General features: G+C 37.2%; 1 protein-coding gene across 28 annotated transcripts in view; it reads right to left on the reverse strand.

The window, feature by feature from the left end:
* The window catches only part of NRXN1 (neurexin 1), a 1,220,650-nt gene that overhangs the window by 173,812 nt on the left and 1,021,058 nt on the right, over window positions 1-25,780 (reverse strand). For all 28 annotated transcript variants that reach the window (XM_025262312.3, XM_025262311.3, XM_025262309.3 and 25 more), the window contains one exon: window positions 21,084-21,255. In XM_025262312.3, the coding sequence (XP_025118097.1) occupies window positions 21,084-21,255 (172 nt within the window). The remainder of the gene's footprint in view (window positions 1-21,083; window positions 21,256-25,780) is intronic.

Genomic DNA, 25,780 nt, shown 5'->3' on the forward strand with positions numbered 1-25,780 from the left:
TATTCAATATAGACAAATAACAGTCAAGTTCAAACTATGAAACTGAAATTACAAATAGAGCAAAAAACAAACAGCTATAATATTCGGTTTCCTATTGCAAAGGTAAGAAATTGGTAACATTATGAATGCTACATAGAAAAATGTAAATTGGAAAAATCATATTTAAAAAAAAGTCTAATGTATAAAAACAAAAAATAAAATATGAAAAATAAGATTCCAAAGTGTAAAACATCAGACCTGAGAGAAAGACATTTGATTCTACTATATAGCTCTCTTCTCAGCATCCCTGGTGGCTCAGCTGGTAAAGAATCCTCCTACAGTTCAGGAGACCTGAGTTGGGAATATTCCCTGGAGAAGGAAATGGCAACTTACTCCAATATTTTTGCCTGGGAAATCCCATAGATAGAGGAGCCTGGCGGGCTATAGTCCAAGGGGTCACAAGAGTCAGACATGATTTAGTGACTAAATCACCCCCACAAAACTCTCCATCCCCACAAATTCTACTCCTTCTGTAGTCCACTTTGGGGAGTCACTGAAGAACTGAGGAGCAGGAAGAGATATATATCAAAGTAATTTAAGGAAGATAAGCATCTAGGCCATACACTGAATGGGTTAACATAAGGAATATAGTCTACAGCTGATACTCCCCTTCATGTATCACAGCCTTGTCGTGGCAAAGAGGCTTGTGTAATTCAATGAAGCTATGAGACATGGTGCATAGGGCCATCCAAGGCGGATGGGTCATAGTGAAGAGTTCTGACAAAATGTGGTCCATTGGAGGAGGAATGGCAATCCACTCCAGTCCTCTTGCCTGGAGAACCCCAGAGGCAGTATGAAAAGGCAAAAAGATATGACACTGGAAGATGAGCCCCCGAGGTTGGTCCAATACACTACTGGGGAAAAGTTGAGGGCAATTACCAGTGGCTCCAGAGAGAATGAGGTGGCTGAGCCAAAGTGGAAATGACGCTCAGTTGTGGAAATGTCTGGTGGTAAAACTAAAGTCTGGTATGACATAAATCAAAATCCTTATACAGTGGAGGTGACAAATAGATTCAAGGGATTAGATCTGGTAGACAGAGTGCCTGAAGAACTATGGATGGAAGTTTGCAACATTGTACAAGAGGCAGTGATCAAAACCATCCCAAAGAAAAAGAAATTCAAGAAGGCAAAGTGGTTGTCTGAGGAGTCTTTATAAATAGCTGAGCAAAGAAGAGAAGTGAAAAGCAAAGGAGAAAGGGAAAAATACACCCAAATGAATGCAGAGTTCCAGAGAATCTCCTATCCAAAGAGATAAGAAAGCTTTCTTAAGTGAATACTGCAAAGGAATAGAAGAAAACAATAGACTGAGAAAGACTAGAGATCTCTTCAAGAAATTGGAGATATCAAGGGAATGTTTCATGCAAGGATGGGCATAATAAAGGACAGAAATGGTGAGGATCTAAAAGAGGCAAAAGAGATTAAGAAGAGGTGGCAATAATACACAAAAGAAATATGCGAAAAATGTTTTAGAGACCTGGATAACCACAATGTTGTGGTTGTTCACCTAGAGCCAGAAATCCTGGAGTGTGAAGTCAAGTGTGCCTTAGGAAGCTTTACTATGAGCAAAGCTAATGGAGAAAATGAAATTCCAGCTGAGCTATTTAAAATACTAAAGGAGGATGCTGTTAAAGTGCTGCATTCAATATGTTAGCAAACTTGGAAAACTCAGCAGTGGCCACAAGACTGGAAAAGGTCAATTTTCATTCTAATCCCAAAAGAGTAATGCCGAAAAATGTTCAAACTACCATACAATTGTGTTCATTTCACATGCTTGTAGGGTTATGCGCAAAATTTTTCAAGCTTAGCAGTACATGAACCGAGAACTTCCAGATGTACAAGCTGGGTTTTGAAGAGGCAGAGGAACCAGTGATCAAATTGCCAACATTCACTGGATCATGCAGAAAGCAAGGGAGTTCCAGAAAAATGTCTACTTCTTCACTGACTATGCTAAAGCCTTTGAATGTGTGAATCACAGCAAACTGTGAAAAAATTCTTAAAGAGATGGGAGTATCAGACCACTTTACAGGAGACAGACCACCTGTCTCCTGAGAAACCTGTATGTGGGTCAAGAAGCAACAGTAAGAATTGGACATGGAAGAACTGACTGGTTCCAAATTCAGAAAGGAGTATGTTAAGGGCCTATATTGTCACTCTGCTTATTTAAATTCTATGCAGAGTACATCATGCGAAATGCTGGGCCAGATGAATCACAAGCTGGAATCATGATTGCTGGGAGAAATATCAGGAACCTCAGATATGCAGATGATATCACTCTAATGACGTAAAATAAAGAACTAAAGAGCCTCTTGATGAGGGTGAAAGAGGAGAGTGAAAAAGCTGGCTTAAAACTCAACATTCAAAAAACTAAGATCATGGCATCCAGTCCCATCACTTCATGGCAAATGGAGAAAAAGTGAAAGCAGTGACAGATTTTATTTTCCTGGGCTCCAAAATCACTGTGGACAGTGACCGCAGCTGTGAAATTAAAGACATTTGCTCTTTGGAAGGAAACTGGTGATAAACCTAGAGTGTATTAAAAAGCAGAGACATCCCTTTGCTGACAAAGGTTCATATAGTTAAAGCTATGGTTTTTCCAGTCGTCATGTACAGATGTGAGAGTCAGACTATAAAGAAGGCTGAGTGCCATAAGAATTAATGCTTTCAAACTGTGGTGCTAGAGAAGACTCTTGAGAGTCTCCTGGACTTCCAAGAGATCAAACCAGATCAATCTTAAAGGAAATCAACTCTGAGTCTTATTGGAAGGACTGATGCTGAAGTTGAAGCCCCAATACTTTGGTCACCTGATACAAAGAGCTGACTCATTGGAAAAGACCCTGATGCTGGGAAAGACTGAAAACAAGAGAAGAAGAGGGCAGCAGAAGATGAGATGTTTAGATAGCATCACTGATTCAATGGACATGTTGACCAAACTCCTGGAGACAGTGGAGGGCAAAGGAGCCTGGCCTACTGCAGTCCATGGGGTCACAAAGAATTGGACATGATTTAGCCACTAGACAACAATGATAGCTGATAACAGGGAAATTATTATGAAGGTTACATAACTAAAACGATACAAGTACAGATAGAAAAATGATGGAAACTGGGGAATCTTTGAAAGAAGAATTACTAGAAACTAGTTCCTACCATTGGATTCAGTGCTTTGATGGGACAAGTAGGGTGATTTTGATATAATAATAATGTAAACTACGTTATTAATAGCATGCTAGGAATGTCAAAGGGTAAGATGATTTGGGGAGGTACGGAGAAGGCAATGGTACCCCACTCCAGTACTCTTGCCTGGAAAATCCCATGGACGGAGGAGCCTGGAAGGCTGCAGTCCATGGGGTCGCTAAGCGTTGGACACGAGTGAGCGACTTCACTTTCACTTTTCACTTTCATGCATTGGAGAAGGAAATGGCAACCCACTCCAGTGTTCTTGCCTGGAGAATCCCAGGGACGGGGGAGACTGGTGGGCTGCCGTCTCTGGGGTCGCACAGAGCTGGACACGACTGAAGTGACTTAGCAGCAACTCAGTTACAGAGTAAGAATTCAACTACAATCAAGAATATAAATTTTTGTGAAAATGAAACAGTTATGCTCATCACTACTTATTCACTCAGAATATATTAAAATTCAACAGAAATTTACAATTAGCTCCAGTTATCAGTCTTGTCCAGGTGGACACTGCTAATTTCCCTTTATCATGATAGATTCAGAAATGTGTACAAATTCTCTCAAGAGCCCATGGGAACTCAAGCTGTCAATCTATGGGCTATCTCCTAAGACTAGGTCCATGTTAAACCTCCTCCCAAAAGCATCCTCTTGTTGCAGGTCAGATATCCCTGAAAAACCTACGAATTCTGGAAGAAAATTGTTCTGATTGTCCTTTTTTAATTACTCCCTCAGCTTTAGTTACTAGGATTGTAAAGTGCATGCTAAGTTGCCTCAGTTGTGTCTGACTCTTGGCAAACCTATGGGCCATAGCCTGGCAGATTCCTCTGTCCATGGATTTTCCAGGCAAGAACAGTGGAGTGGGTTGCCATGCCTTCCTCCAGGCAATCTTCCCAACCTAGGGATTGAAGCCACATCTCTTACATCTTCTGCATTGGCAGGTGGGTTCTTTACCACTAGCACCACCTGGAAAGCCAGGATTGCAATGAAGTTATAAATACCCTATCATAGAGAGAGCATAACCATTCGTTGTGCTGTGTTGGAATCTTTAACCACCTGTGTTCTTGGGTTCATTCTCTCTCCTGACTGGAATGGGCTTTTCACCAATCTATGTCCATTCAGACGTCACTTCTCTTAAGCACTAAATGTGTATTCTCCTCTCTACTTCATATCTCCTCCAGTTCTCAAGTTTACCTTTTGTGCTATGCAATCTTGCATTTCCCATACAATTCATGCTTCCCTAACTGATTTATCTTTCCTCCAAAGCTATACTTCAAACTCTTATAGGACAAAGACAGTATTTTTTTGTTTTTCTGTTTCCCACCAGGTTTAGCACAGCATGGGCCAACCATAAAGTGGGTCTTAATTCAGGCTCATTGATGGATCAAAGAAGGACTGGAGGCTTTTGGCCTCCATTACCTCCTTCGTGTAAAACGTTTTAAAGTGATGGATGGGTCTAAGATCTGGGTCTATTGTTAGCACTTTAAATAATTTTATCCATTTTCTGATGCTTTAAAGAAAAATTCTAGTTGCTTACCTTTTATCAATGCTTTCTAATTCAGCATGAAATAAATATTTGAGAAAAATATTTTTAGGCAGAGTAAAAAACTATTTTGAATAAAAAATAAACATAATTTATGACACATGAAATGATTAAGCAAAAAAGGATATTCAGCATAAGATTTATGAGTGACTGAGAATGTGTTGATATTTTAAAATACTTGGAGTAGGAAAAGCTGTAATAATTTCAAATCTGGTTGAAATTATTTTAACCATAATTATTTATTTTGAATTGTTATTTATGTAATAATATTTAATTTTATTAATTTAATATATTCAGCTTCCCCACTTGAACAGGAATAAACCCATCCACCTAGTATAATGACTAAGATTAATTCTAGTTTCTTCAGGTAAGAGACAAGCAATAGTCTCAGTTCTACCTGGCAGCTTATAAGTAAAGTGACAAATGTTCTGGATTGCCCAGGGCAGTGTTGGTATGTGCCTGTTAAATAGGAGTAACTATTAATAGTGTTTCTTTTCTCTCTCAGAATTGTGCTTCTTTGAATGTTTGGTGCTGCTGCTGCTGCTAAGTCGCTTCAGTCGTGTCCGACTCTGTGCGACCCCATAGACGGCAGCCCACCAGGCTCCCCAATCCCTGGGATTCTCCAGGCAAGAACACTAGAGTGGGTTGCCATTTCCTTCTCCAATGCATGAAAGTGAAAAGCGAAAGTGAAGTCGCTCAGTCGTGTGCAACTCTTCACGACCCCATGGACTCCTCCTCCGTCCACGGGATTTTCCAGGCAAGAGTACTGGAGTGGGGTGCCATTGCCTTATGTTTATGGTCTCCTAATTATAAGGCACTGTTGAGGAGAATTGAAAATGGAGACTCTCCTGATGGTTGCAGACCAGACAAAAGGTTTGACAAGTTGAAGGTGCTTGGTACAGAGGAAAAGACAGCTCAGTTTAGTGAGAGGGTAACAGGCAGGAAGGCCAGGGGTCTCCAAATGGAGGAAATAGCCTACAAGTGTCAGACATTTTTATCTCTCTTAAGCGGCAGGAGGAAACAAACTAGCAATATTTTTTTCCTTCTCTTTACAAATTTAAAGAGAGGTTTCTCTTAAAATATTGTGTTGCCATAATGACACCTGGTTTAGCCTGAAGTTAGCTATTCTTGAGCCTAGAGATAACCAATGCCTTTTTCTTATGGAAATGTTTGTCTTAAGCTATGCTAATGTACTACGCCTTTACCCCAAACTCTGTCTCCAAGTCGGTTCCGCCTTTTGGCCCAAAACCTACTTGACAAACCAGTATGTTATACTCAGATATTGTTCCCCTAATCTATGTAAATGAAACTATTTGTATGGTGGTCTGCCCTTCTTTAAGATTCAAGTTAATTATTTTATGGCCCAAGATAAACCATTTGGTGCCAAGATTATCCCAAAATGCATCTTATGGGCGAGGGGCCTGGTGCTATTCTAAATTATAAGACATTCCTTTCTTTCATTAACAGACTGCTAGTGACTATATAACATCCAGCTGAAGACTAGCAAGGGGGTACTCTTTCTGCCCCCTTCTGATGCCTATGTCAGAAGCTTTCTTTATCTCCTTTATACTTTAATAAAACTTTATTACACAAAAGCTCTGAGCGATCAAGCCTCGTCTCTGGCCCCAGATTGAATTCTTCTCCTCCGGCGGCCAAGAATCCCAGTGTATTCGTGTGATTCAACAACAACCTTTCATTAGGACACATGGCTTGCTGACCCATGCACAGACTGGATTCCAGCTTCCAACTTCCCCTCTGATGGGATATTGGTGAGTGCCTATAGTTAACTCAGAACTTCCCTGGAAGCTCAGATGACAAAGAGTCTACCTGCAATGCAGTAGACCTGGGTTTGATCCCTAGATCAGGAAGATCCTCTGGAGAAGGAAATGGCAACCCACTCCAGCATTCTTGCCTGGGAAATCCCATGGACAGAGGAGCCTTGGGGCCACAGTCCATGGGGTTGCGAAGAGTCCAACATGACTTAGTGATTAAACAACAACATAGGTAACTTAAAAATAGTTAAAATTGCAAAACTATAGGCAGTGGCCTGTCCGTCATTAGCGTGGGTTTCCTAACGCTCACTTATTACACTTCAAAGAATTCACCAACACCTGATCCACATTCCTGTCCTCCGTGAAATCTTACTTGAGTACCACAAAACACTCCTTTCCTTAAATTAAACCAGAAAATGTTTTCTATGTTACTTATTTACCTTGAGTCCTGCCCTTCCTTAGTGATGTATTTGTGGTGTTTTGGCTTACGGTGGGTTTGGAGGGCACCAGGGATGGGGTGGGTAATGACATGTCTGAGGTTTCTGGAAAGACTCATCTCCATATATGTGAGTCATGTCTGGCAGCCAAGACAGGACAAAATTTTCCCGGAAGAAAATACACTTTAACATGGGGATGTTAGTACCTATTGCAGTTACAGAATTGCAAAACTAAACTACTCTGATTAATGACAGCAAGGCTAACATTTTTTGAGTACTTACTACTCACCAGGATTTTTAAACACTAAGTATTTTGAAACTAATAACTCCTTGAAAATTCAAACAGCCCTATGAGGTAAGTACTATCATTAACCTGTTTTACAGATCAAAAAACTGAAGTACAAAAAGAGGTTAGAGAATTGAGCAAGAAGTCAAGTATCTACAAAGAGCTGCAACTAAGATTTGAACCCAGATAGTCTGACTCCTGAGTCTTAGGTCTTAAGCCACCCTTAATCTTGTGGTGAGTCTACAGTGTAAGTCTAAAGCTTGGTCATTTGATGTGTAGTCCATATTTTCTATCACAATTTTAGGGTTTAAAAGGAGTATACAAGTTGGATTCGGCACTCATTTCTGCATTGAGATAAATAATAACCAAGAAAAAAAAGGAGGACACAATTGCAAGGGACAAATTCCAAGGGACACTTGAATGTCCTTTCAAGATCTGGGCAGAAGAAAGAGTAACCATTGGTATTAGGACCTCAGCACAACAAAGGTGCAATCTCGTGGGAACCGAGAATAATTTTTCTTCTTACCAGGAGTAAGAATAAATAGTGTAGACAACACTACACAATACTTCAGAGCCCTGGACTGAGTGTTAGGGTATGTGACCTTGGCAAGTAATCTAATTTCTTTGTGTTTACTTCTCTATCCAAAGGAGAAACTAAAAGCTGCCTTATAAGATTTTATGTTAATGAGAAAATGTATGTAGAAAAACCACCAGAGTTCCAGTAAGGAGAGTCCAGCACAGAATGCCTAACTCGCTGTTGCAGATTATAGATCCTATCAAGGCAGGAACTGAAACGAGCCCTTTGAATGTCTGGGATTTGGGGTAAGTTCTCTTTACATCTTCACCCCAATCCTTGAGCAACAATAATTCCCTTGTTGAGTCAATGTAATGGATTCAATCTTTTGTGTGAGCTTCACTTCCATCAAGCACAAGCCTCATTTAATTATCTCCAGGTCTGCTTCCTACGGGGGTTGCCACCATATTGTCCTTCTTTTGCACAAAGCAAATCTTTGCATTTTAAAAAGCTTCTATTTATTTCTCCAACTAGAAAATACACCTTCATCCAACTCCTCTGCCAAATTGAACAATAAAAATAATAAATGAGAGAACTGAAGACTCCATGTGGACTTTTAAAATGTTTCAGCAAAGGTGACCCTGAAAAATTACTATGGCATGTTATCCATTAGTTCACACTATGTAGAAAAATGAAGCTAAATGTTCCTCTATTCTGTCCAGTTTTATATCTCATAAATCTAGCTAAAATGCTTCACTGGAAATACATATGGTAATATCTAGACAGACTTACGTTAGGTATATTCACTTTTTGGGGTCTCAGTGCACATTTTAAATGTTCAGGCCACCAGTACAGATAATATGCTCAAGATGACAAATTATTTCAATAATACTTAATATGAGGAAAGTTAGTCTCATACTTGCAGGATGGGGATAGGAACCTCAGATTCTTTCTAATGCTGTAAAACTCATAAGGCTAAAACAAAACAGACTTTTAAATGCTTAAGATGAAAGTCTTTCTTTGAGAAATGTTCAACCCATGAGGCTAAATCTGACACAAAATATTCAGCATCATAATTTAAATTTTAATATATGGCCTATTTAAAGGCTTCATACTTCAAAAGCTTTTCACATTTATTATGTCACTCCATCTTAATAAGAGCTAAAATATTAGGCTAGGTTACACCTTTGGATTGTTACAGAAATTAGGCTTATACTCCTTAGAAATAACTGTATTTTCCTAATAACCATATAAACATGTTAATGTACAATTTAGTCACAATAGTTACATCTGACTTACCAGTTTTACAAAGGCAAGAAGTTTCGTGGCTTAAAATCTTTTTTTTTTTTTCCTGGAGTACTGTTATACAGAATTGAGTAAAAGATACTTTTAAATTAAAATCTAAAGTTTTTTTTTATTAAAAATGTTAAATAAAAGTTGTAAAAGATAGTAATGAGAGTTCTATATAACTTGCATCCAGCTTAACCTACTGCTAGTATCTTAACCATTACATCATTATCAGAACTAAGAAATTGACATTGTTAGTATGCTATTAACTAAAGACTTTACTTGGTTTTACTAGCTTTTAACTAATGTCATTTTTGTGTTCCAGGATCCAATCCAGATTCCCAAACTGTATTTGTCATGATTAGATTGAGGTCACAAATTTTTGTTGAGAATACAAAGAGTAACAGAGAAATGATGTGTGTTTCTCAGTGTATTATATCAGGAGGTGCATGAGGTCATATTTCTTATTAATTGTGATATGTAACTCAATCATTTAGTTAAGGTGGTCTGTTGGATTTCTCTGTGGAAAGTTTCTATCTTCCCCGTGCAAGATAAACATTTATTTACTTTAATTAATTAATTTTAGTTGGAGGATAATTAAAATATTATGATTGTTTTTGCCATACATCAACATGAACCAGCCACAGGTATACATGCGTCCCCCCATCCTGAACCCCCCTTCCCCCTTCCTCCCCAATGTATGCCTCTGAGTTGTCCCAGAGCACTGGCTTTGAGTGCCCTACTTCATGCATTGAACTTGCACTGGTCATCTATTCTACATATGGTAATGTACATGTTTTAATGCTATTCTCTCAAATCATCTCACCCTCGCCTTCTTCTACTGAGTCCAAAAGTCTTTTCTTCACATCTGAGGAGACACATTTAGACTATATATAAATTACTAGTCTCTACTCAAACTTTGATCCAGTAATTTAGCATCTATGTGAGTATCTTGCCTTCAACAATTATTACTTTGAAGCTCTAATGCTGAATTTCTACTGCAATCATCCTTCTACATTTGGTTACTGGAATTCTTCCATAAGAGTGTCCCTGCTTCCTCACATATCTATCTATCTATTCCATTACTTAATATCAGTACATGCTCACAGATATTTATTTCACTATTTGGGTTAAAACTCAATATTGTACTTATTTTGTTGCTCAAGTAGCTCCAGTTCTGACCAGTAGGAACTCTTCCAGGTTGGTTCCTGTGTCCTTCTGTTGTGCCTTTATATCAGGGGTCAATAAACTATGGCCTACATGTCAAATGTGTCCCTTTATCAATTTTTATAAATAAAGATTTATTGGAACTTAGATGTGTGTGTGTGTGTGTGTGTTAGTCGCTCAGCAGTGTCCGACTCTTTGTGACCCTATGGACAGTAGCCCACCAGGCTCCTTTGTCCATGAGATTCTCCAGGCAATAATACTGGAGTGGGTTGCCATTTCCTTCTCCAGAACTTAGCCATACCCATTATTTATTTATTATCTATTGAAGCTACTGACCTACAGTGGTGGAATTTAGTAATTGTAACAAAGATTACATGCTACAAATCTGACAGTATTTACTATCTGGCTTTTTATAGTAAAAGTTTGTCAATACTTGCCCTAAAGTTTTTTTAAAATTATGAACTTTGGACAGTGTCCAAAATACATTTGTTTCTCACATTTGAGGTAGTTCATACATAATATAGAACCCTGAATACATATTTTTCTAACTTGGTTATAACATTCTTTATGTTAAGAATTTACTTTTCTTGAAAAGGAAGGAGTGTGTTGTCAGTGTTCTCTTGGAATGAGTTCAGTACATATATAAGAGAATAAACTATCAAGGTTAAGAATGTGATGGGGACAAAAAGGTAAAAAATTACTAGTGAAGGGAGAAAACTAGTTAATCTATCTTTCTCCATGAGTTCTAAAGTTTTCTCTACACATGCAGAGGGCTTTATTACCTTGTCCTCATAATAATAAAAAGTAATATTTTCCAAAGGTGTCTGATTAATACTCATTGTTGTCTTGACTACATTGGACACTTATTTCATCATCATACTTAACAGTCTTCAGATGTTTTATCAATAGATCTATCTGAATGAGACCTTCAAATCATGCATATTGATTTTAAGCATATTTATTATGCAATATGCCAATGCCTGAATTATATCAAACAGTATATCAGTGGTCAAATCCATTTATTGGAAGGATTATGACATTCTTGTGATCATACTTGCAAAATCAGTTTTTCTAAATTGGAAGTACAAAAGTTGGGTTTGTTCTATTAAAGAAAAAGCATTTTATCTAAATTAGCAGAGGTTATAACCAGGGCAACATCAGTGGTAAGAAGGCTATTACGATTAGAAGATTTTTTTAAAAAAAGGGCAGTTACATTTCATAGAAAGCTTGCTTCATTTGGGTAGCAGGAGGTTCTGCCTCATATGTCCATTAAGTAGACTATATTTCTTTCCTCTAAAATGTCAACATCCTTAAGCTCGTTCTAAGCAGAGGTTCTGCAACTAGGTTAATGGGCCATAAGGATGTTGAGGCACAACTTCTAAAAATCATATGCATAACTCTGTGTACATGCAGATGTATGTATATTTTTCTAAAGGTAAGATATCCTATTTATCAGATTCTTATACAGGCAGAGATTCAAAGGAGATTAAGAAAAATTAACCTCAATTAGTCTAAAACTGAAGATAGTTACCTAACTTTTGTCCTCCATGTAGGACTTTGACATCCGTGTATGAGATTTTTTACCTTTATGCTACTCTGCTACCTCTTGAACCAACTGCCATTGATGACTAGAAAAAAAGTGACATTTAATTCCAACTAATTCCTGAGCTACTAAGAGAAGACACGTAGGTAGATGGCAGACAAAGGGAAATACTAGGAAAAGTACAAGTCTTACTCATAAGTGGTATTCAAATGCTGACATTAAGAATTGAGAGAAAAAAAAAAAACATATAGCAGAATATTAAAAAAAAAAGTTTAATCTTACACCAAAATACTACTTGTTATCTGTATTTATCATAAGAATATATAAATATTACTGGGCAATTTGATAAAACCTCTTGATACAATGAGGGGTCAGAGTGCTGGAGAAAAAATTAAGAGAAAGACTCATTGTGAAGTTGAGAAGATGGCTGTTTTTCCATTAAACTCAGGTAATTATAAACTGTTAAAATAAAGATACTTTTGGACAATAATCAAATTACAAAAGCACTGTCACAAAACCATAAATCTCCTCAAAATCAACCAATCACTTGCAAAAACTGAAGTTTCCTGAAAGCCTAATATCTTTTCAAATGTAATTTCTCTGACTTTCAGTCTTTACCTATTTTTTAAAACTTATTTCCATCTCAGGTCTTAAAAACTAAATTTTCATTTATAGCAGCAACTATTTTTTGTTTGTTTCTGACATAAGTAATTCATTGTTTGTAACCAGTAGGTAGATTCATTCACATGATCAATACCTTTGAAGAAAAGCCCTTGAACCCAATTCCTTAGTCAACATTTTTGGTTACATTTACTTAAAGTTTATAATAATGCCATTCTCTGTTTAACCCAGGTATTTTCCAGGAGTGGAATCAACACGTTCCTTTATTATGATAAAAATGTAAGCTTATCATAATAAAAAGATATTAATTAATAATTAATGATCATTAACCAAAATGTACTTTGGAAATAATGGTGAACAAGAAGATACAGGGGAAATCTTCTGGAAATCATAGAGGAGGGCTGTCATTCATATAAGATAAATTTATATTATCTATGCTTGCCAGCTTGTATAATTTAATTGACACTAAACCCCACCAAACCATGAAAGAATCTTTTTCTTTTGTCAGAAAATTAAAAATCCTAATATGGTTGTGTTATTGTAACTGTAAGAAATCTTTCATATTACAAAAGAAAAAAATGCAGATCACTGAGAATATATAATAAAAAGTGAGAAGTCAGTATATATCATTTCTTTCTATCTCCTTAGATACAATTTCTTTGAAGCTAAGTATTTTAGGCAGATGCATTTAATATACTGCTCAATAAAAAGTTCATTATGCTTGATCATTAAGAAAAGCCCCCAAAACCTCAGAAAAACTAAATACCAAGGAAGAAGATAATTAACAAAGGAAAAGTCAGAGTTTTAGTCACTAATTCTACCTAATACTGCTATAGTATTTGAAATTTCAGATTTCCCATAGTATGTAAGCTTTCCTTTGGAAAATCTGGATGAGTGAACAGTTAACTATATCAAATAGAAAGCCAAATATTTATATATTCACATAAATATTTATCCATGCACATCTGCACATTTTGGCTAAAAACCATGATCAAAAGACAATATTTAACATTGAAGTTGAATGAGGAAATGGGATTTATTCAACAATTATTTATTAAGTACAATTTATTATGTAAGTACCATACATCTGGATAATTTAACAGTGGTCACAGAACTGGAAAAGGTCAGTTTTCATTCCAATCCCAAAGAGAGGCAATGCCAAAGACTGCTCAAACTACTGCACAATTTCACTTATCTTACTTACTAGCAAAATAATGTTCAAAATTCTCCAAGCCAGGCTTTAGCAGTACATGGACCATGAACTTCCAGATGTTTAAGCTGGATTTAGAAAAGGCAGAGGAACCAAGGATCAAATTGCCAACATCCACTGGATCATCGAAAAAGCAAGAGAGTTCCAGAAATACATCTACTTCTGCTTTATTGACTATGCCAAAGCCTTTGACTGTGTGGATCACAATAAACTGTGGAAAATTCTGAAAGAGATGGGAATACCAGACCACCTGACTTACCTCCTGACAAATCAGTATTCAGGTCAAGAAGCAACAGTTAGAACTGGACATAGAACAACAGACTGGTTCCAAATCGGGAAAGGAGTACATCAAGGCTGTATATTGTCACCCTGCTTATTTAATTGATATGCAGAGTACATCATGCGAAATGCTGGACTGCATGAAGCACAAGCTGGAATCAAGATTGCCAGGAGAAATATCAATAACCTCAGATATGCAGATGACACCACCCTACAGGCAGAAAGAAGAGGAACTAAAAAGCCTCTTGATGAAAGTAAAAGAGGAGAGTGAAAAAGTTGGCTTAAAACTCAACTTTCAGAAAACTAAGATCATGGCATCCGGTCCCAACTCTTCATAGCAAATAGATGGGGAACAGTGGAAAGAGTGAGAGATTTTATTTTTGGGGGGCTCCAAAATCACTGCAGATGGTGACTGCAGCCATGAAATTAAAAGCAGCTTGTTCCTTGGAAGAAAAGCTATGATGAACCTAGACAGCATATTAAATAGCAGAGACATCACTTTACCAACAAAGGTCCATCTAGTGAAACCTATGGTTTTTCCAGTAGTCAGGTATGCATGTGAGAGTTGGACTACAAAGAAAGCTGAGTACTAACGAATTGATGCTTTTGAAGTGTGGTGTTGGAGAAGACTCTTGAGCATCCCTTGGACTACAAGGACATCCAACCAGTCAATCCTAAAGGAAATCAGTCCTGAATATCCACTGGAAGAACTGATGCTGAAGCTGAAACTCCAATACTTTGGCCACCTGATGCAAAGAACTGACTCATTGGAAAAGACCCTGATGCTGGGAAAGACTGAATGTGGGGGCAGAAGGGGATGACAGAGAATGGATGGCATCACCAACGTGATGGACATGAGTTTGAGTAGGCTTTGGGAGTTGGTGATGGACAGGAAAGCCTGGCGTGCTACAGTCCATGGGGTCTCAAAGAGTAGAACACGACTGAGCAACTGAGCTGAACTGACCACGCTATGTGCCAGGTCATCGACTGGAGTCGGTTCAAGTTGGTAATTTATTTAAAGAATGATTCAAATCTTCTGTGTGGTTTATCATTTACCATAAGTGAGTTAGATTTTCACTCTTAACTTTGTAGGAAGGAAACAAAACTCAGTCATACCTTTCCTGTATCTCGACATTTAACCAAGAGGAGCAAGTTTTTCATTAGGATACAGTTTTTCTCCTTAATAATCCTGAAGAAATCTAATACCTGAATCCTCTAATGAACCACTTCTCTTCTAGTACCTGAAATTAAGTTTCAAGTGATGTTGCTGAAAAATATATATAAATTAGTAAATATATAAAGTTGGAAAGTATGTCAACCTAAAGGTTGAGTGTTGTAGGAACAGTAAAATATTATGATTCATAAATGGTTTACTTAATTTGCTAATAAAGTTTTTAAAGTAAGGTTAAAAATTAATCAGTGCCTACTAATGAGTTATTCAAAAATTTAGTGATAAAACTATGACTTTGTAAGAAAATTATTTTTATTCCATGTGCTACTATTTTTTAATACTCATAAGATTGTATGTATGTGTGTCTTTGTGGGTCAACAGAAGTAGTATGACTGACCATGTAAGTCACAATATTTAGTTATGAAGAATGTACCTTGCTGTGTTGAGGATATATCTAATGATGTCTCTTCATTTTGGTTTCTCTCTCCCAGACAGTATAAAGTGCACAGAGTTAGTGGACAAGTTTCACATGTACTTTTGGCTCTGTTACAAACTAGCATAGTGATACTGATCAAATCCATTAACCTCTCCAAGGTTCCATTTTATTGTCTAAAAATGAAGAAGCTGGAAGAGAAGATTTTTGAAGTTCCTTCCCCTTTCAAGTGCTATGATCATAAATGAGATAGATTTTTCTGAATTGTATCACACAGACTAAATTTTCAGTTTAAAAAATAAAAATATAAAAATACTCACAAGAAATGAACATTTTAGTACCAAATAGGAGAAGGCAATGGCACCCTACTCCAGTATTCTTGCCTGGAAAATCCCATGGACAGAGGAGCCTGGTAGGCTGCAGTTCATGGGGTCGCTGAGGGTCGGACACAACTGAGCGATTTTACTTTCACTTTTCACTTTCATGCATTGGAGAAGGAAATGGCAACCCACTCTCGTGTTCTTGCCTGGAGAATCCCAGGGACGGGGGAGCCTGGTGGGCTGCCATCTCTGGGGTCGCACAGAGTTGGACACGACTGAAGTGACTTAGCAGCAGCAGCAGCAGCAGGAAACTTCAAAGGATGGAATGGCTTAAATACCTAACCAATAAATAATCATGACTTGAACTAAAAATCAATTAATTAATCTAAATTAAGTTTGAGGGATTTAAAGGGAAATCATCAATATGACCTTTCTTGAGCTCTGAAATATTTTACAAGCCTTTGAAGATGAAAAGAAAGCCAAGAGTTAGAGATAATATCCATAAGACCTTTGAGCCAAATTAAATGGTCATGCAGACAACATTTACACCCACTCCTTAAAGTCTCCCCTTGAGTTATTCCTCTTTCTTTCCACTCTTCCATCCCTAAACTATGCTTTATTTTTACACTGCTCCAGACTGCCACTTTTTCTTTATTTAAACTCGAATAGCAACTAAACCCTGAACTCCTAACTTTGAGGCTAATCCATTTTATTTGACATCTGTAGATTTTCAAAGAGACTAAACTTTAAGTAAACCAAAACTATGTCTTTTCTACTCATTCCTAGCACAGGTTTTCATTTCATTTACCTAGTGCATTCTGGTGGTCACATAGCAGCATCAGAACATTGAATAATCCATGGTTAAATTAAAAGAGAAACAGAGACAGAGAGAGGAACTGAAAAGTGGAACTTACTCTCCTTTTACTTGGCTGTTCATGAGGTCTTCTAATGTATTCTATGTTCAACCTCTTTGTTTTCTCACGCCCTCACATCTTATTTTAGGTCTTATCTTTTGACACCTGGGCTTTTTAAAAGCTTTCTAATTATTTTGTCACTATCTGTTCCTGCTAATCCCATTAAAATGAATGCATGTCACCCTCTAAGTAAAAATCTAACCTTTAAAGACCCAAATCAAATTTCCTGTATTTTTTGTAGCCTTAACTAGACCACTCTCTAAAATGGCTCTTCTTCCCTGAAACTATTTTATCTTTGTTTCTTAGCATGTCTTATTCAGAAATTAGCTAAATATGATATGATAAAACTTGTATTTTCTCATATAATACATTAATCTTGAACATTTTTATGTATCTCTGTAACCAGATGGTAAGTCTAGATGTTTGTTGATTTGATGTATTAACTTGGACGGAATAAAATGGATATTTGTATAGAATAAGTAACATCTTTTTGGTACACTGTGGTAGAAAAATGAACCCAAAGTTTAACCTCAAAGGTAATTGTGATTTATATGGATTAATCTTTAGTGTGGGCAAGTAAAATTATGTTAGGCTTTGTGGATTAACATCATGAGAAGAGGAAGTCTATTTTGGTTGAGAGAGAAAATTTTACTAACTGCAATTAGGAACAAATCAGGGATTAATGATGCATTATATTCTAGAGCTTTAACTGATAAGCACCAAGAAATGACTTTTTCAACTTTAAATGGTTTGCAAAATATTATTTCTATACTTTTCTCCATGCACAGAGCATAATGAAAACTGGGTCTACTATTCAGAAAATTCAATATTTATTCTAACATGAATTGTTGAGTTATGAGAATATTTCATGCACTCCAAAAGAGCATAAAATCTACCTCTGCTAATTAGTTTCTCTATGAAAGCCTTCCAGACAATTATAGGCTAACGGCACTGGTCAATGCTTTAGATGCTTTTCATTAAAGATATAGTGTGGCTACCAGATGAATTGCTTCATATAAAAGCACTTACTACAAAGCACTATAATGGAAGGTTAAGTGGTATACTTAATTACTAATTTCAACCCCATTACCTATATTTTGCAGTACAGGCACTTAAAAAGGAACCAAATATAGTCAATTGGTTCCCACTTTTCTGATTACAGGATTTAGTGGTAAAAGCATTGGTCCAGCTGTTTTTCTAATGAATAATAATCAAAAACCTTTTAAAATAAAAATGCTCATACTACAAACCAATATAAAAGAGATATACTAAACATTTCTATTGAATTTATATATACAATCACTTTGTTCTAGGTGACACGTACTTAGAAATCTGTATTCGGTCTTCATGGAACTGTTGCCAATGAAGCTCCGAGAGAAAAGGTATTTGAAATTGTCATGGCTTATTTCCTATCTCAATATCATGCTGAAATGCAGGCAGAGCAGATGATTAATAAAATGCTTGATGACAACCATGGTGACTCCCCTGAGTTTTTTACATGCTGTTCATTAACTTTTTATATGTATATATCAAAATTCCTCACAACTGCTCTAATTTCCTTGAGGGCAGATTCAGTGGTTTACTCTTGCTTATATCCTTCAGAATAACTGCAACTTTGCTCACCTTTGATTTATTAATTATATCTAAAACAATTTTTGCTGGAAGGACTCTTAGAATCTTTGACTATAAAAGATGAAATCAAAATTGAGTATTTCTAGAGATTTGCTTTTTAATTATCATGATTTTGCCAGCTTCTGACTTTTAAATATATTTTATATTGAGAAAACATTTAATTGGTACATTATATGTATAAAAATATGTCTAGAACAAATACAAATATTTGTTAACTTTTCATTATAGTGCTTTGTGGTAAGTGCATTTATATGTTTTATAAGTTAATTAATACTGCTCCAGTCTCAGCTACTAGTATTCAAATTGGACATTGGCAGGCCACAAAACGGATTCATTGGAAAAGACCCTGATGCTGGGAAAGATTGAAGGCAGGAGGAGAAGAGGATGACAGAGGATGAGATGGCTGGATGGCGTCACTGACTCAATGGACATGAGTTTGAGCAAGCCCTGGGAGTTGGCGATGGACAGGGAGGCCTGGTGTGCTACAGTCCATGGGGTCGCAGAGAGTCAGACACGACTGAGCGACTGAACTGACTGATGCCACAAAAAGACAGAGGCCACCCCTTTCTGGACTGTGCCTAGAATATAGTATCTGGTATCTACACAATTAAAGTGCTGATAATCAGATAAAATATTTTAAAATAATGAGGTATAGAAGTTTTTAAAAACATAAAATATTTATCTAAATGCATTATTAGCACATCAAAAAACTAGGTTCTGTTTATGTATGCTTGGGAAATGCATACTGTATTTCTCTTTTAGAGATTCAATATGGTATTAATATAAAGTCCAAGTGTAGATATTTTTAACTTAGTTTAACCCAGAAGTTCCCAAACTAATTTGAGGGTGGGGCTTCCTTTCTCCTGCCAGAGGTCACCATTAACATTCTCTAGAGCAGGGTTCTTAAAGATACTGGCTTGGAAAGTGTAACACGAGTGAAAAGTTAATGAACTAAGATCATTTTAATGAGGTAACTGGTGAAACCAAGTTAAGTTTCAAGAGGCAACTGCAGCACTCTAATATAAGAGTAACAGGATTTGTCCTTTTACAAGTTCAGGTCCACTGTTCACAGAGGACCACATCCCAGGGGCAGAGTCTAGACTTTACCCTACTTTATGTCTTCAGTGGTATCCAGTGCAATGATTTCCTCTCAGTAAATAGGTATTGATTAATCTGGACTTTAGATTAAAATCCAGTCGGCTCCTGTCATTTCACTAAGGCTGCAGTTATTATAAAAATTACATTTCTATTAGAATTCAGTAAATGTGATAAGGGTTAGCAGGGGCTATATAACACTGCATTCACATTTAAGTTACTTTGCTTCCAGATCTTCCATTCCTTTATCTTATTATAGTTGGTAACAGAAGGTGTGCATTCTCATAATTGTAGTCTTAAGACCTGGATGATTCGAATGACATCAATTCAGTAAATATCTATTGTATCTATTAAATGACAGTATTTTAAAAGGTACTGGGTGTATTATTAATGTGCTTGCCTATGAATTCTGTATTTTCAGAAGAAGACAGTATTTATTACACTAAATTCAGTATATATTTGTAAAGCACCAGATTTACAGAATAGGTTTGAAGTACAGCTTAAATATGTAGATGTTATAAATTATAAAAGGTCCCAGAGGGCATCACAGATATTTCATTTCATAATTATGTGTAACTACTAAGGAAAAAGGTTTTTATTTTGTAAGTTAGTTACTTCCTTGAATTACTTCTTGCAAGAAACAAATACTGTAATAGAGAAATTTCTGCATAAGTTTTGGTAATCATTTTATTGTGCCAAATGAAATTTTCTTTTTTTAATCTTTCTTTCTACCATGCTATAAATCTGCTGCTGTATATAAAAGAGTTGTTTCCAAAAGGGGTGTGCAGAAAAATGAGACAATGTTTCTAGTAGTCTATTTTGCACTAAAATATGGAAAGGATAATAATTAGAGCAAAATACCTTTGTGCTTTAATTTGAATTTTACTTTACAATGGCATTTTAAAAATTGAGAGTATATGCAATCACAAGTAACTGGTTTAATTTCTAATGTACTGTCTGTTTCAGTAATAGTACTGACAAAACTCTGTAATGATGAAGAAAGATAATTTTTATTTTATCAATAATAAATTAACGTTCATTTTATAGACTTGAAATGACTAATCCTAGTGTCACAGAATCTGTGTAAAACCCCATGGTTTAGGACAGTGAAAACAAACGTCATTTACTTACATGTTTTCATAACTGCTTATTTATGGTACTAGACAGAGTTCCTTTACTATTTTTGTTTGTCCCCGCCGGCAGCTTTCATGGGTTTCAGCTATGTACCATCATCAAAGGAACTGCATCATCCTATTTTCTTTCAGAGAAAAGTGGTATAATATTCCCTGTCTTAGTTTTGACTTCTAACTTTGTTACTTTTGACAAAGCCTTTCCTTTGTTCCAATGCAAGGATCCAGTAAAAAGAGCTTTGACATGTTGTGCCTTCTATGTGTGCATTTTTCTGGTTTCACTGATGTCCGGAATTTTGCAAACTATAACGTGTGCCTTCAAGTTCTCCTATATAATGCCATTTGTACACTGTATCAAGAACAGTTTAGGATAGCATTACATTCACACGACTCTAACGTCCAATAAATACTTGATGGTTTCTCAGAAAACCCACAATGGGGTGAAACGGACGCAAAACAATGCTTCGTTTTCGTTTGTTTTTCAAGAACTCTTCCCGCGATACACATTGGCCGGCTTACCTGCAGGGTAGCGTTCAATCACCGGCCAGCTGTCCACCTGCAACGTGGCATTACCACCACTTCTCGTGAAACGGACTACGTGGTACTTCCCATCGTTAATGATTGCATTGGACTCTTCAATGGCGATGTCATCTGTCCCAACATTAAATTTAACTCCAATTTTTCCTTGATGCTGGAAGAGAGCAGAGGAGTAAAAAGAGTTGAGTGGAAGTTGTGCTGATTCATCAGTATTTAGTAAGGATTACATTCAGGGTATTGCTCAAAAATATGCTTCAGAACAACAGTTGCTCTCCTTCCATTTTATTTCTTAAAATTTGTGCTATGTTCTTGACATCTGGGCAAATCTGAAGCATCTCTCTCACGGATAATTAATATTTAAAAAGCACGCTTTCAAGAGAATTGAGCCGCCTTCTTCCCAGGGGTTGCCACAGACAAGGTGCACAGCTGCCTGTGTGAAACGATATACTTTCATGTTCTCTAACATAGTTCCTTTAATCCATGCCTTCCATTTCACAAGAAAAATGAGGCTTGAAATTCTCCCTTTTAATAACTGGTGAAATCAGAGCAATAAAGTCTATTTCTGAATATAACGTGGACAAAGGCTCACAATATAGAAAATCATTCTCCAGAGTATGAACACACAGGCATTTAGTGAGTGCAATCATTATTCACACACAGAAGATCCTCCTATGCTAAGACTCTGAAATTTACTCAAATTATTTTACAGATGCTGAAATGATGATGCAGGAAGGTGCAATGACTTGTTCAAGGTCGTATAATTAAAAGGAGGGATGCCAGAGTTAGAATTCAGTTCCCTCGTTCTTAGTGTATATCTAAGCTAAGATGAAGTTAAGATATGGCTATCTAAAATTAGCTCTCTAAATTATGTGAAGCAACATTACAGATTATTCTCAGTGCAAAGTTTGTGGCTGTTAACTTTATACTTTCATTATACAAAGCACCAAAGAGAAACATGTGCTTATGCCCTCTGCCTTTGAGAAGCCTTCTCTAACAGCAGGGCTGCCAACTCTGGCATGAGTTCAGTTATTTTTAAAGCATGTGGACTTGCCCTTAATCAGTAGCAGAGAACACTCGCACTGCAGGCCCTTGTCAGAGTACATAACCTCAAATTGTCGGCAGCTCACCTTTTGTCAAACCTCAGATGACTGGAACAACATGGGGGGAAGGGGATGTAAAGGACACACAGTCCATCCATTCCTGCAGAAATTTAAAACCAGGACATCGGAAACCTGAAGATTTGGACCACATCCTCTTGACCTCTTGCTGGATTCTCATCATTGAACTAAGCAGCAAGAGTATGACATCAGCTTACACTGAGAGTGATTGTACTAATTAAAAAAAAATCTTGTATAACACTACATTAATTGAAGGGAAGTATTTGAAGATGTTGTTTGGGACACTGATCACTGTCATTGTTCCCTTCTGTTTTTCTTATTCCTGGTTCTTAGGGTCCACAAAAGAGCTCTTTCCTGTAACAGGTTAGCACAGCTTTTATTTTTGTGTGTTTTGATTTGTTTTGTGCTTGATGGACAATATGACAAAATCACATTTCCTTTCTGACTTGGGTTATTAGGAAACTCAGTCAAAATGAGGAGGGAAATTTAACAAGCCGCATAGACTTCTGCTCTTCTGTTTTAACCTGGGCTTATTTTTATATTCTACCATATTTCTCAAGTTTCTTACTTTAAAGTATATGCCATTGTAAGGTGTTTTGCTTTCTTATAGATTGATTCAGAAGATAAGCAAGAGGATTTCAATGAACACTTTTTATCCAAGGATCTATAAAGACTTTTGTAGAAAATTTTAAAGCCTAGGTATTTTGTGTAAACATTCATTATTTTTTCATTTTAGTAGGATTCCTCTCTGCTCATTTTCAGTAAAATATTTAACATGGCATATTTATATTTTAACACCTGTGATACAATGCCACAGGAAATTTTTTAAGAATAGTTTATTAAGTTATCTTTATTTAAGCAACAACTCTATAGTATCCTAAGCACTTTACCAATACTAACTCTGATATTTTTCCTATCAACTCCAAGAGAGGGGTATTATTCTGTCTGCATTTGACAGATGAGGAAATTGAAGCACAGAATGATAAAGTGATTTAGCTAAAGTCATGCAGCTAGAAAGAGAAAAGCTGTGATTCAAACCCAGACAGTTGGGCTCCAGTGGTTGAGCTCCTAATCATTACACTAGGCTGAATTTTAGGAATATTGGGTCATCCTCTAGCTACAGGTAGCATATTTGGTAAGTCTGGTTGTTCTTTGTTACTTGTTTTATCTTTCTGGATAGAATAAGGAGCACCATGGAGGCTTATTATGCTCTGCAGATTGTTTGTATGTATCAATCAATGCATGCTTAAAATAATTTGAGAGAAGATAGTAAGCGACTGATATATGGACATTTGTTTTTCAGTTGCCCAGTCATGTCCAACTCTTTGTGACCCCATAGACTGCAGCACACCCGGCCTCTTTGTCCTCACCATCTCCCAAAGTATGCTCAAGTTCATGTCCATTGCATTGGTAATGCCACCCATTCATCTCATCCTCTGACTCTCTCTTCTCCTTCTGCCCTCAACCTTTACCATGGACATAACTGGATGTTAAAATGGACTCTTTTGTCTCAGTTTCAGCTGCAATCTTGACATGTCAGTAAGTAAACAAAGAACAAACAAACAAAAAGGCCAGTTTCAACTTTCCTTTTACAAAATGAGGTACAAGACTGCCTAATCCAGACTTGCAAAGAAGACCACTGAAAACTACTTTTGGGACCCTTGAGTAATTACCTATTTGCAGCCAATTAAAAAGGCAAGAAAGACCAAGAGGTGATTGATAATTAGAAGAGGATTTTTGGAGAAAATTGGGGTGTGATGTGATTTGCATGTATCTCCAAGATAGAAGGTTGCTTTTCCCTTATCTTAGGGGTACAGGGGAAAGGGACTTTAATGGCACATCCCAGGAAGTTTGATACTTGTCTCCTGGAAGTTGGGAGCAGTTGTGGGGGTAATCAGCCACCTTGGCTGCCCTTGCCTGGGATTTGACTCTTGCCCAACAAATCTTCAAGGGGAGAGACTATTACTGGCTGATGCTTTGATGGCAGAGCAAGGAGTTACTACTGCCCCAGGGATAACCTGTTAATATTTCATTAGAAGAAAGAACAGGTAAGCATTACACATGGACCATGGGTTAGAGAGCCAGCACAGAACAGTGTCGTATTCTATCCAAGAGGGTCCCTGGAGAGAGAGGTGGTGAGTAGTGAAGACAACTCAACAGAAAGAGCATGGAGTTGCAGTGATGGGTGTGCAGGGACTGAGGTGAAATCCTAAATGACTATCTGAAGGAGGTGCATTTACCCACTTTCAGGGAATTGCAAGTACAGAAATTTCAACCATGTGGTTAAGAGCACACACACACACAAAAATCCCACCAAAATGTCCCCCAAAAGCGCTTCTCCGAGCCAAATTTAAGCATGGGCTAAACCCAGCTAGATGGTTACTACTGTATTAGCCAAGTAAGATCATTTCTGCTCCTTATCTCCTCTTCCTTCTCCTGCTTCATACCTGGAGGAATCAGAAAGGAGGAGGAGTAAAGGCCTTGGAAGTAAGAGGAGACATGACCCTGTTCCCTCACCCCATGCAAGTAGCAGCTCCAAGGCAGCCCAAGCAGGCATGAGGCTGGCTTTAACTGAAACTCTATTTATTATTACAAACGAGTAAGCTGAAACTGGGCTTCCCAGTTGGCACAGCGGTAAAGAATTTGCCTGCCAATGCAGGAGACTCAAGAGAAGATCCCCTGGAGTAGCAAATGGCAACTCACACCAGTTTTCTTATCTGGAAAATTCCATGGACAGAGGAGCCTGGCAGGTTACAGTGCATGGGGTTGCAAAGAGTCAGACATGATTGACAGACTGAGCATATACATAAGCCGAAATCATATCGACATGAACAGAGGACTCTTTTTCATTATCCAAGAGTGACCAAGGTAATAATGAGGCTTTTCCTAGACTTTACTGGAATAAAGAAGAAATATTCCATGGAACAGTTTTAAATTCCTGTCACAACCTAGGAATCTACTCTTTCACCATAACAAGCATGTGAGGATATCTGTTACTCTAGAGTTGAGTGCTTTTGTATTTCTTCTATTATAGACATGTATCTTATCCCAGAATAGACAGAAAGAAATTCTTAAAGTTTACTACTTGTTCTGACAGGAAGGCTGCAGAAGGCTATTTTCATCAGAGTTCTAATCATTAATGAGATTCAAGTTCTGTGAATAGACACGTTACAATGCTAAAGATGCAAAACGCACCAAAATCTGAAAAAGAGTCCTTTACCTTATCCCTATATTTTTTGGCAATGTGAAATGTAAAATGCTTATTTTCTTTTTTGAGTTTATATATATAATTTATTGGGGCTTCTCACATGGCTCAGTGGTAAAGAATCTGCCTGCCAAGCAGGAGATGTGAATTCAACCTCTGGGTTGGGAAGATCCCCTGGAGAAGGAAATGGCAACCCACTCCAGTATCCTTGCCTGTGAAATCCCAGGGACAGAGGAGCCTGGCTGGCTATTGTCTACGGGATCTCAAAGAGTAGGGCATGACTTAGCTACTAAATCACTACCACCATATAATTTATTGGGGTCTAGTTGCTTTATAATGTTGTATTAATCTCTGCG

This window comes from Bubalus bubalis, chromosome 12 (genome assembly GCF_019923935.1).
Source record: "Bubalus bubalis isolate 160015118507 breed Murrah chromosome 12, NDDB_SH_1, whole genome shotgun sequence".
In the NCBI taxonomy this organism is placed as follows: domain Eukaryota; kingdom Metazoa; phylum Chordata; class Mammalia; order Artiodactyla; family Bovidae; genus Bubalus; species Bubalus bubalis.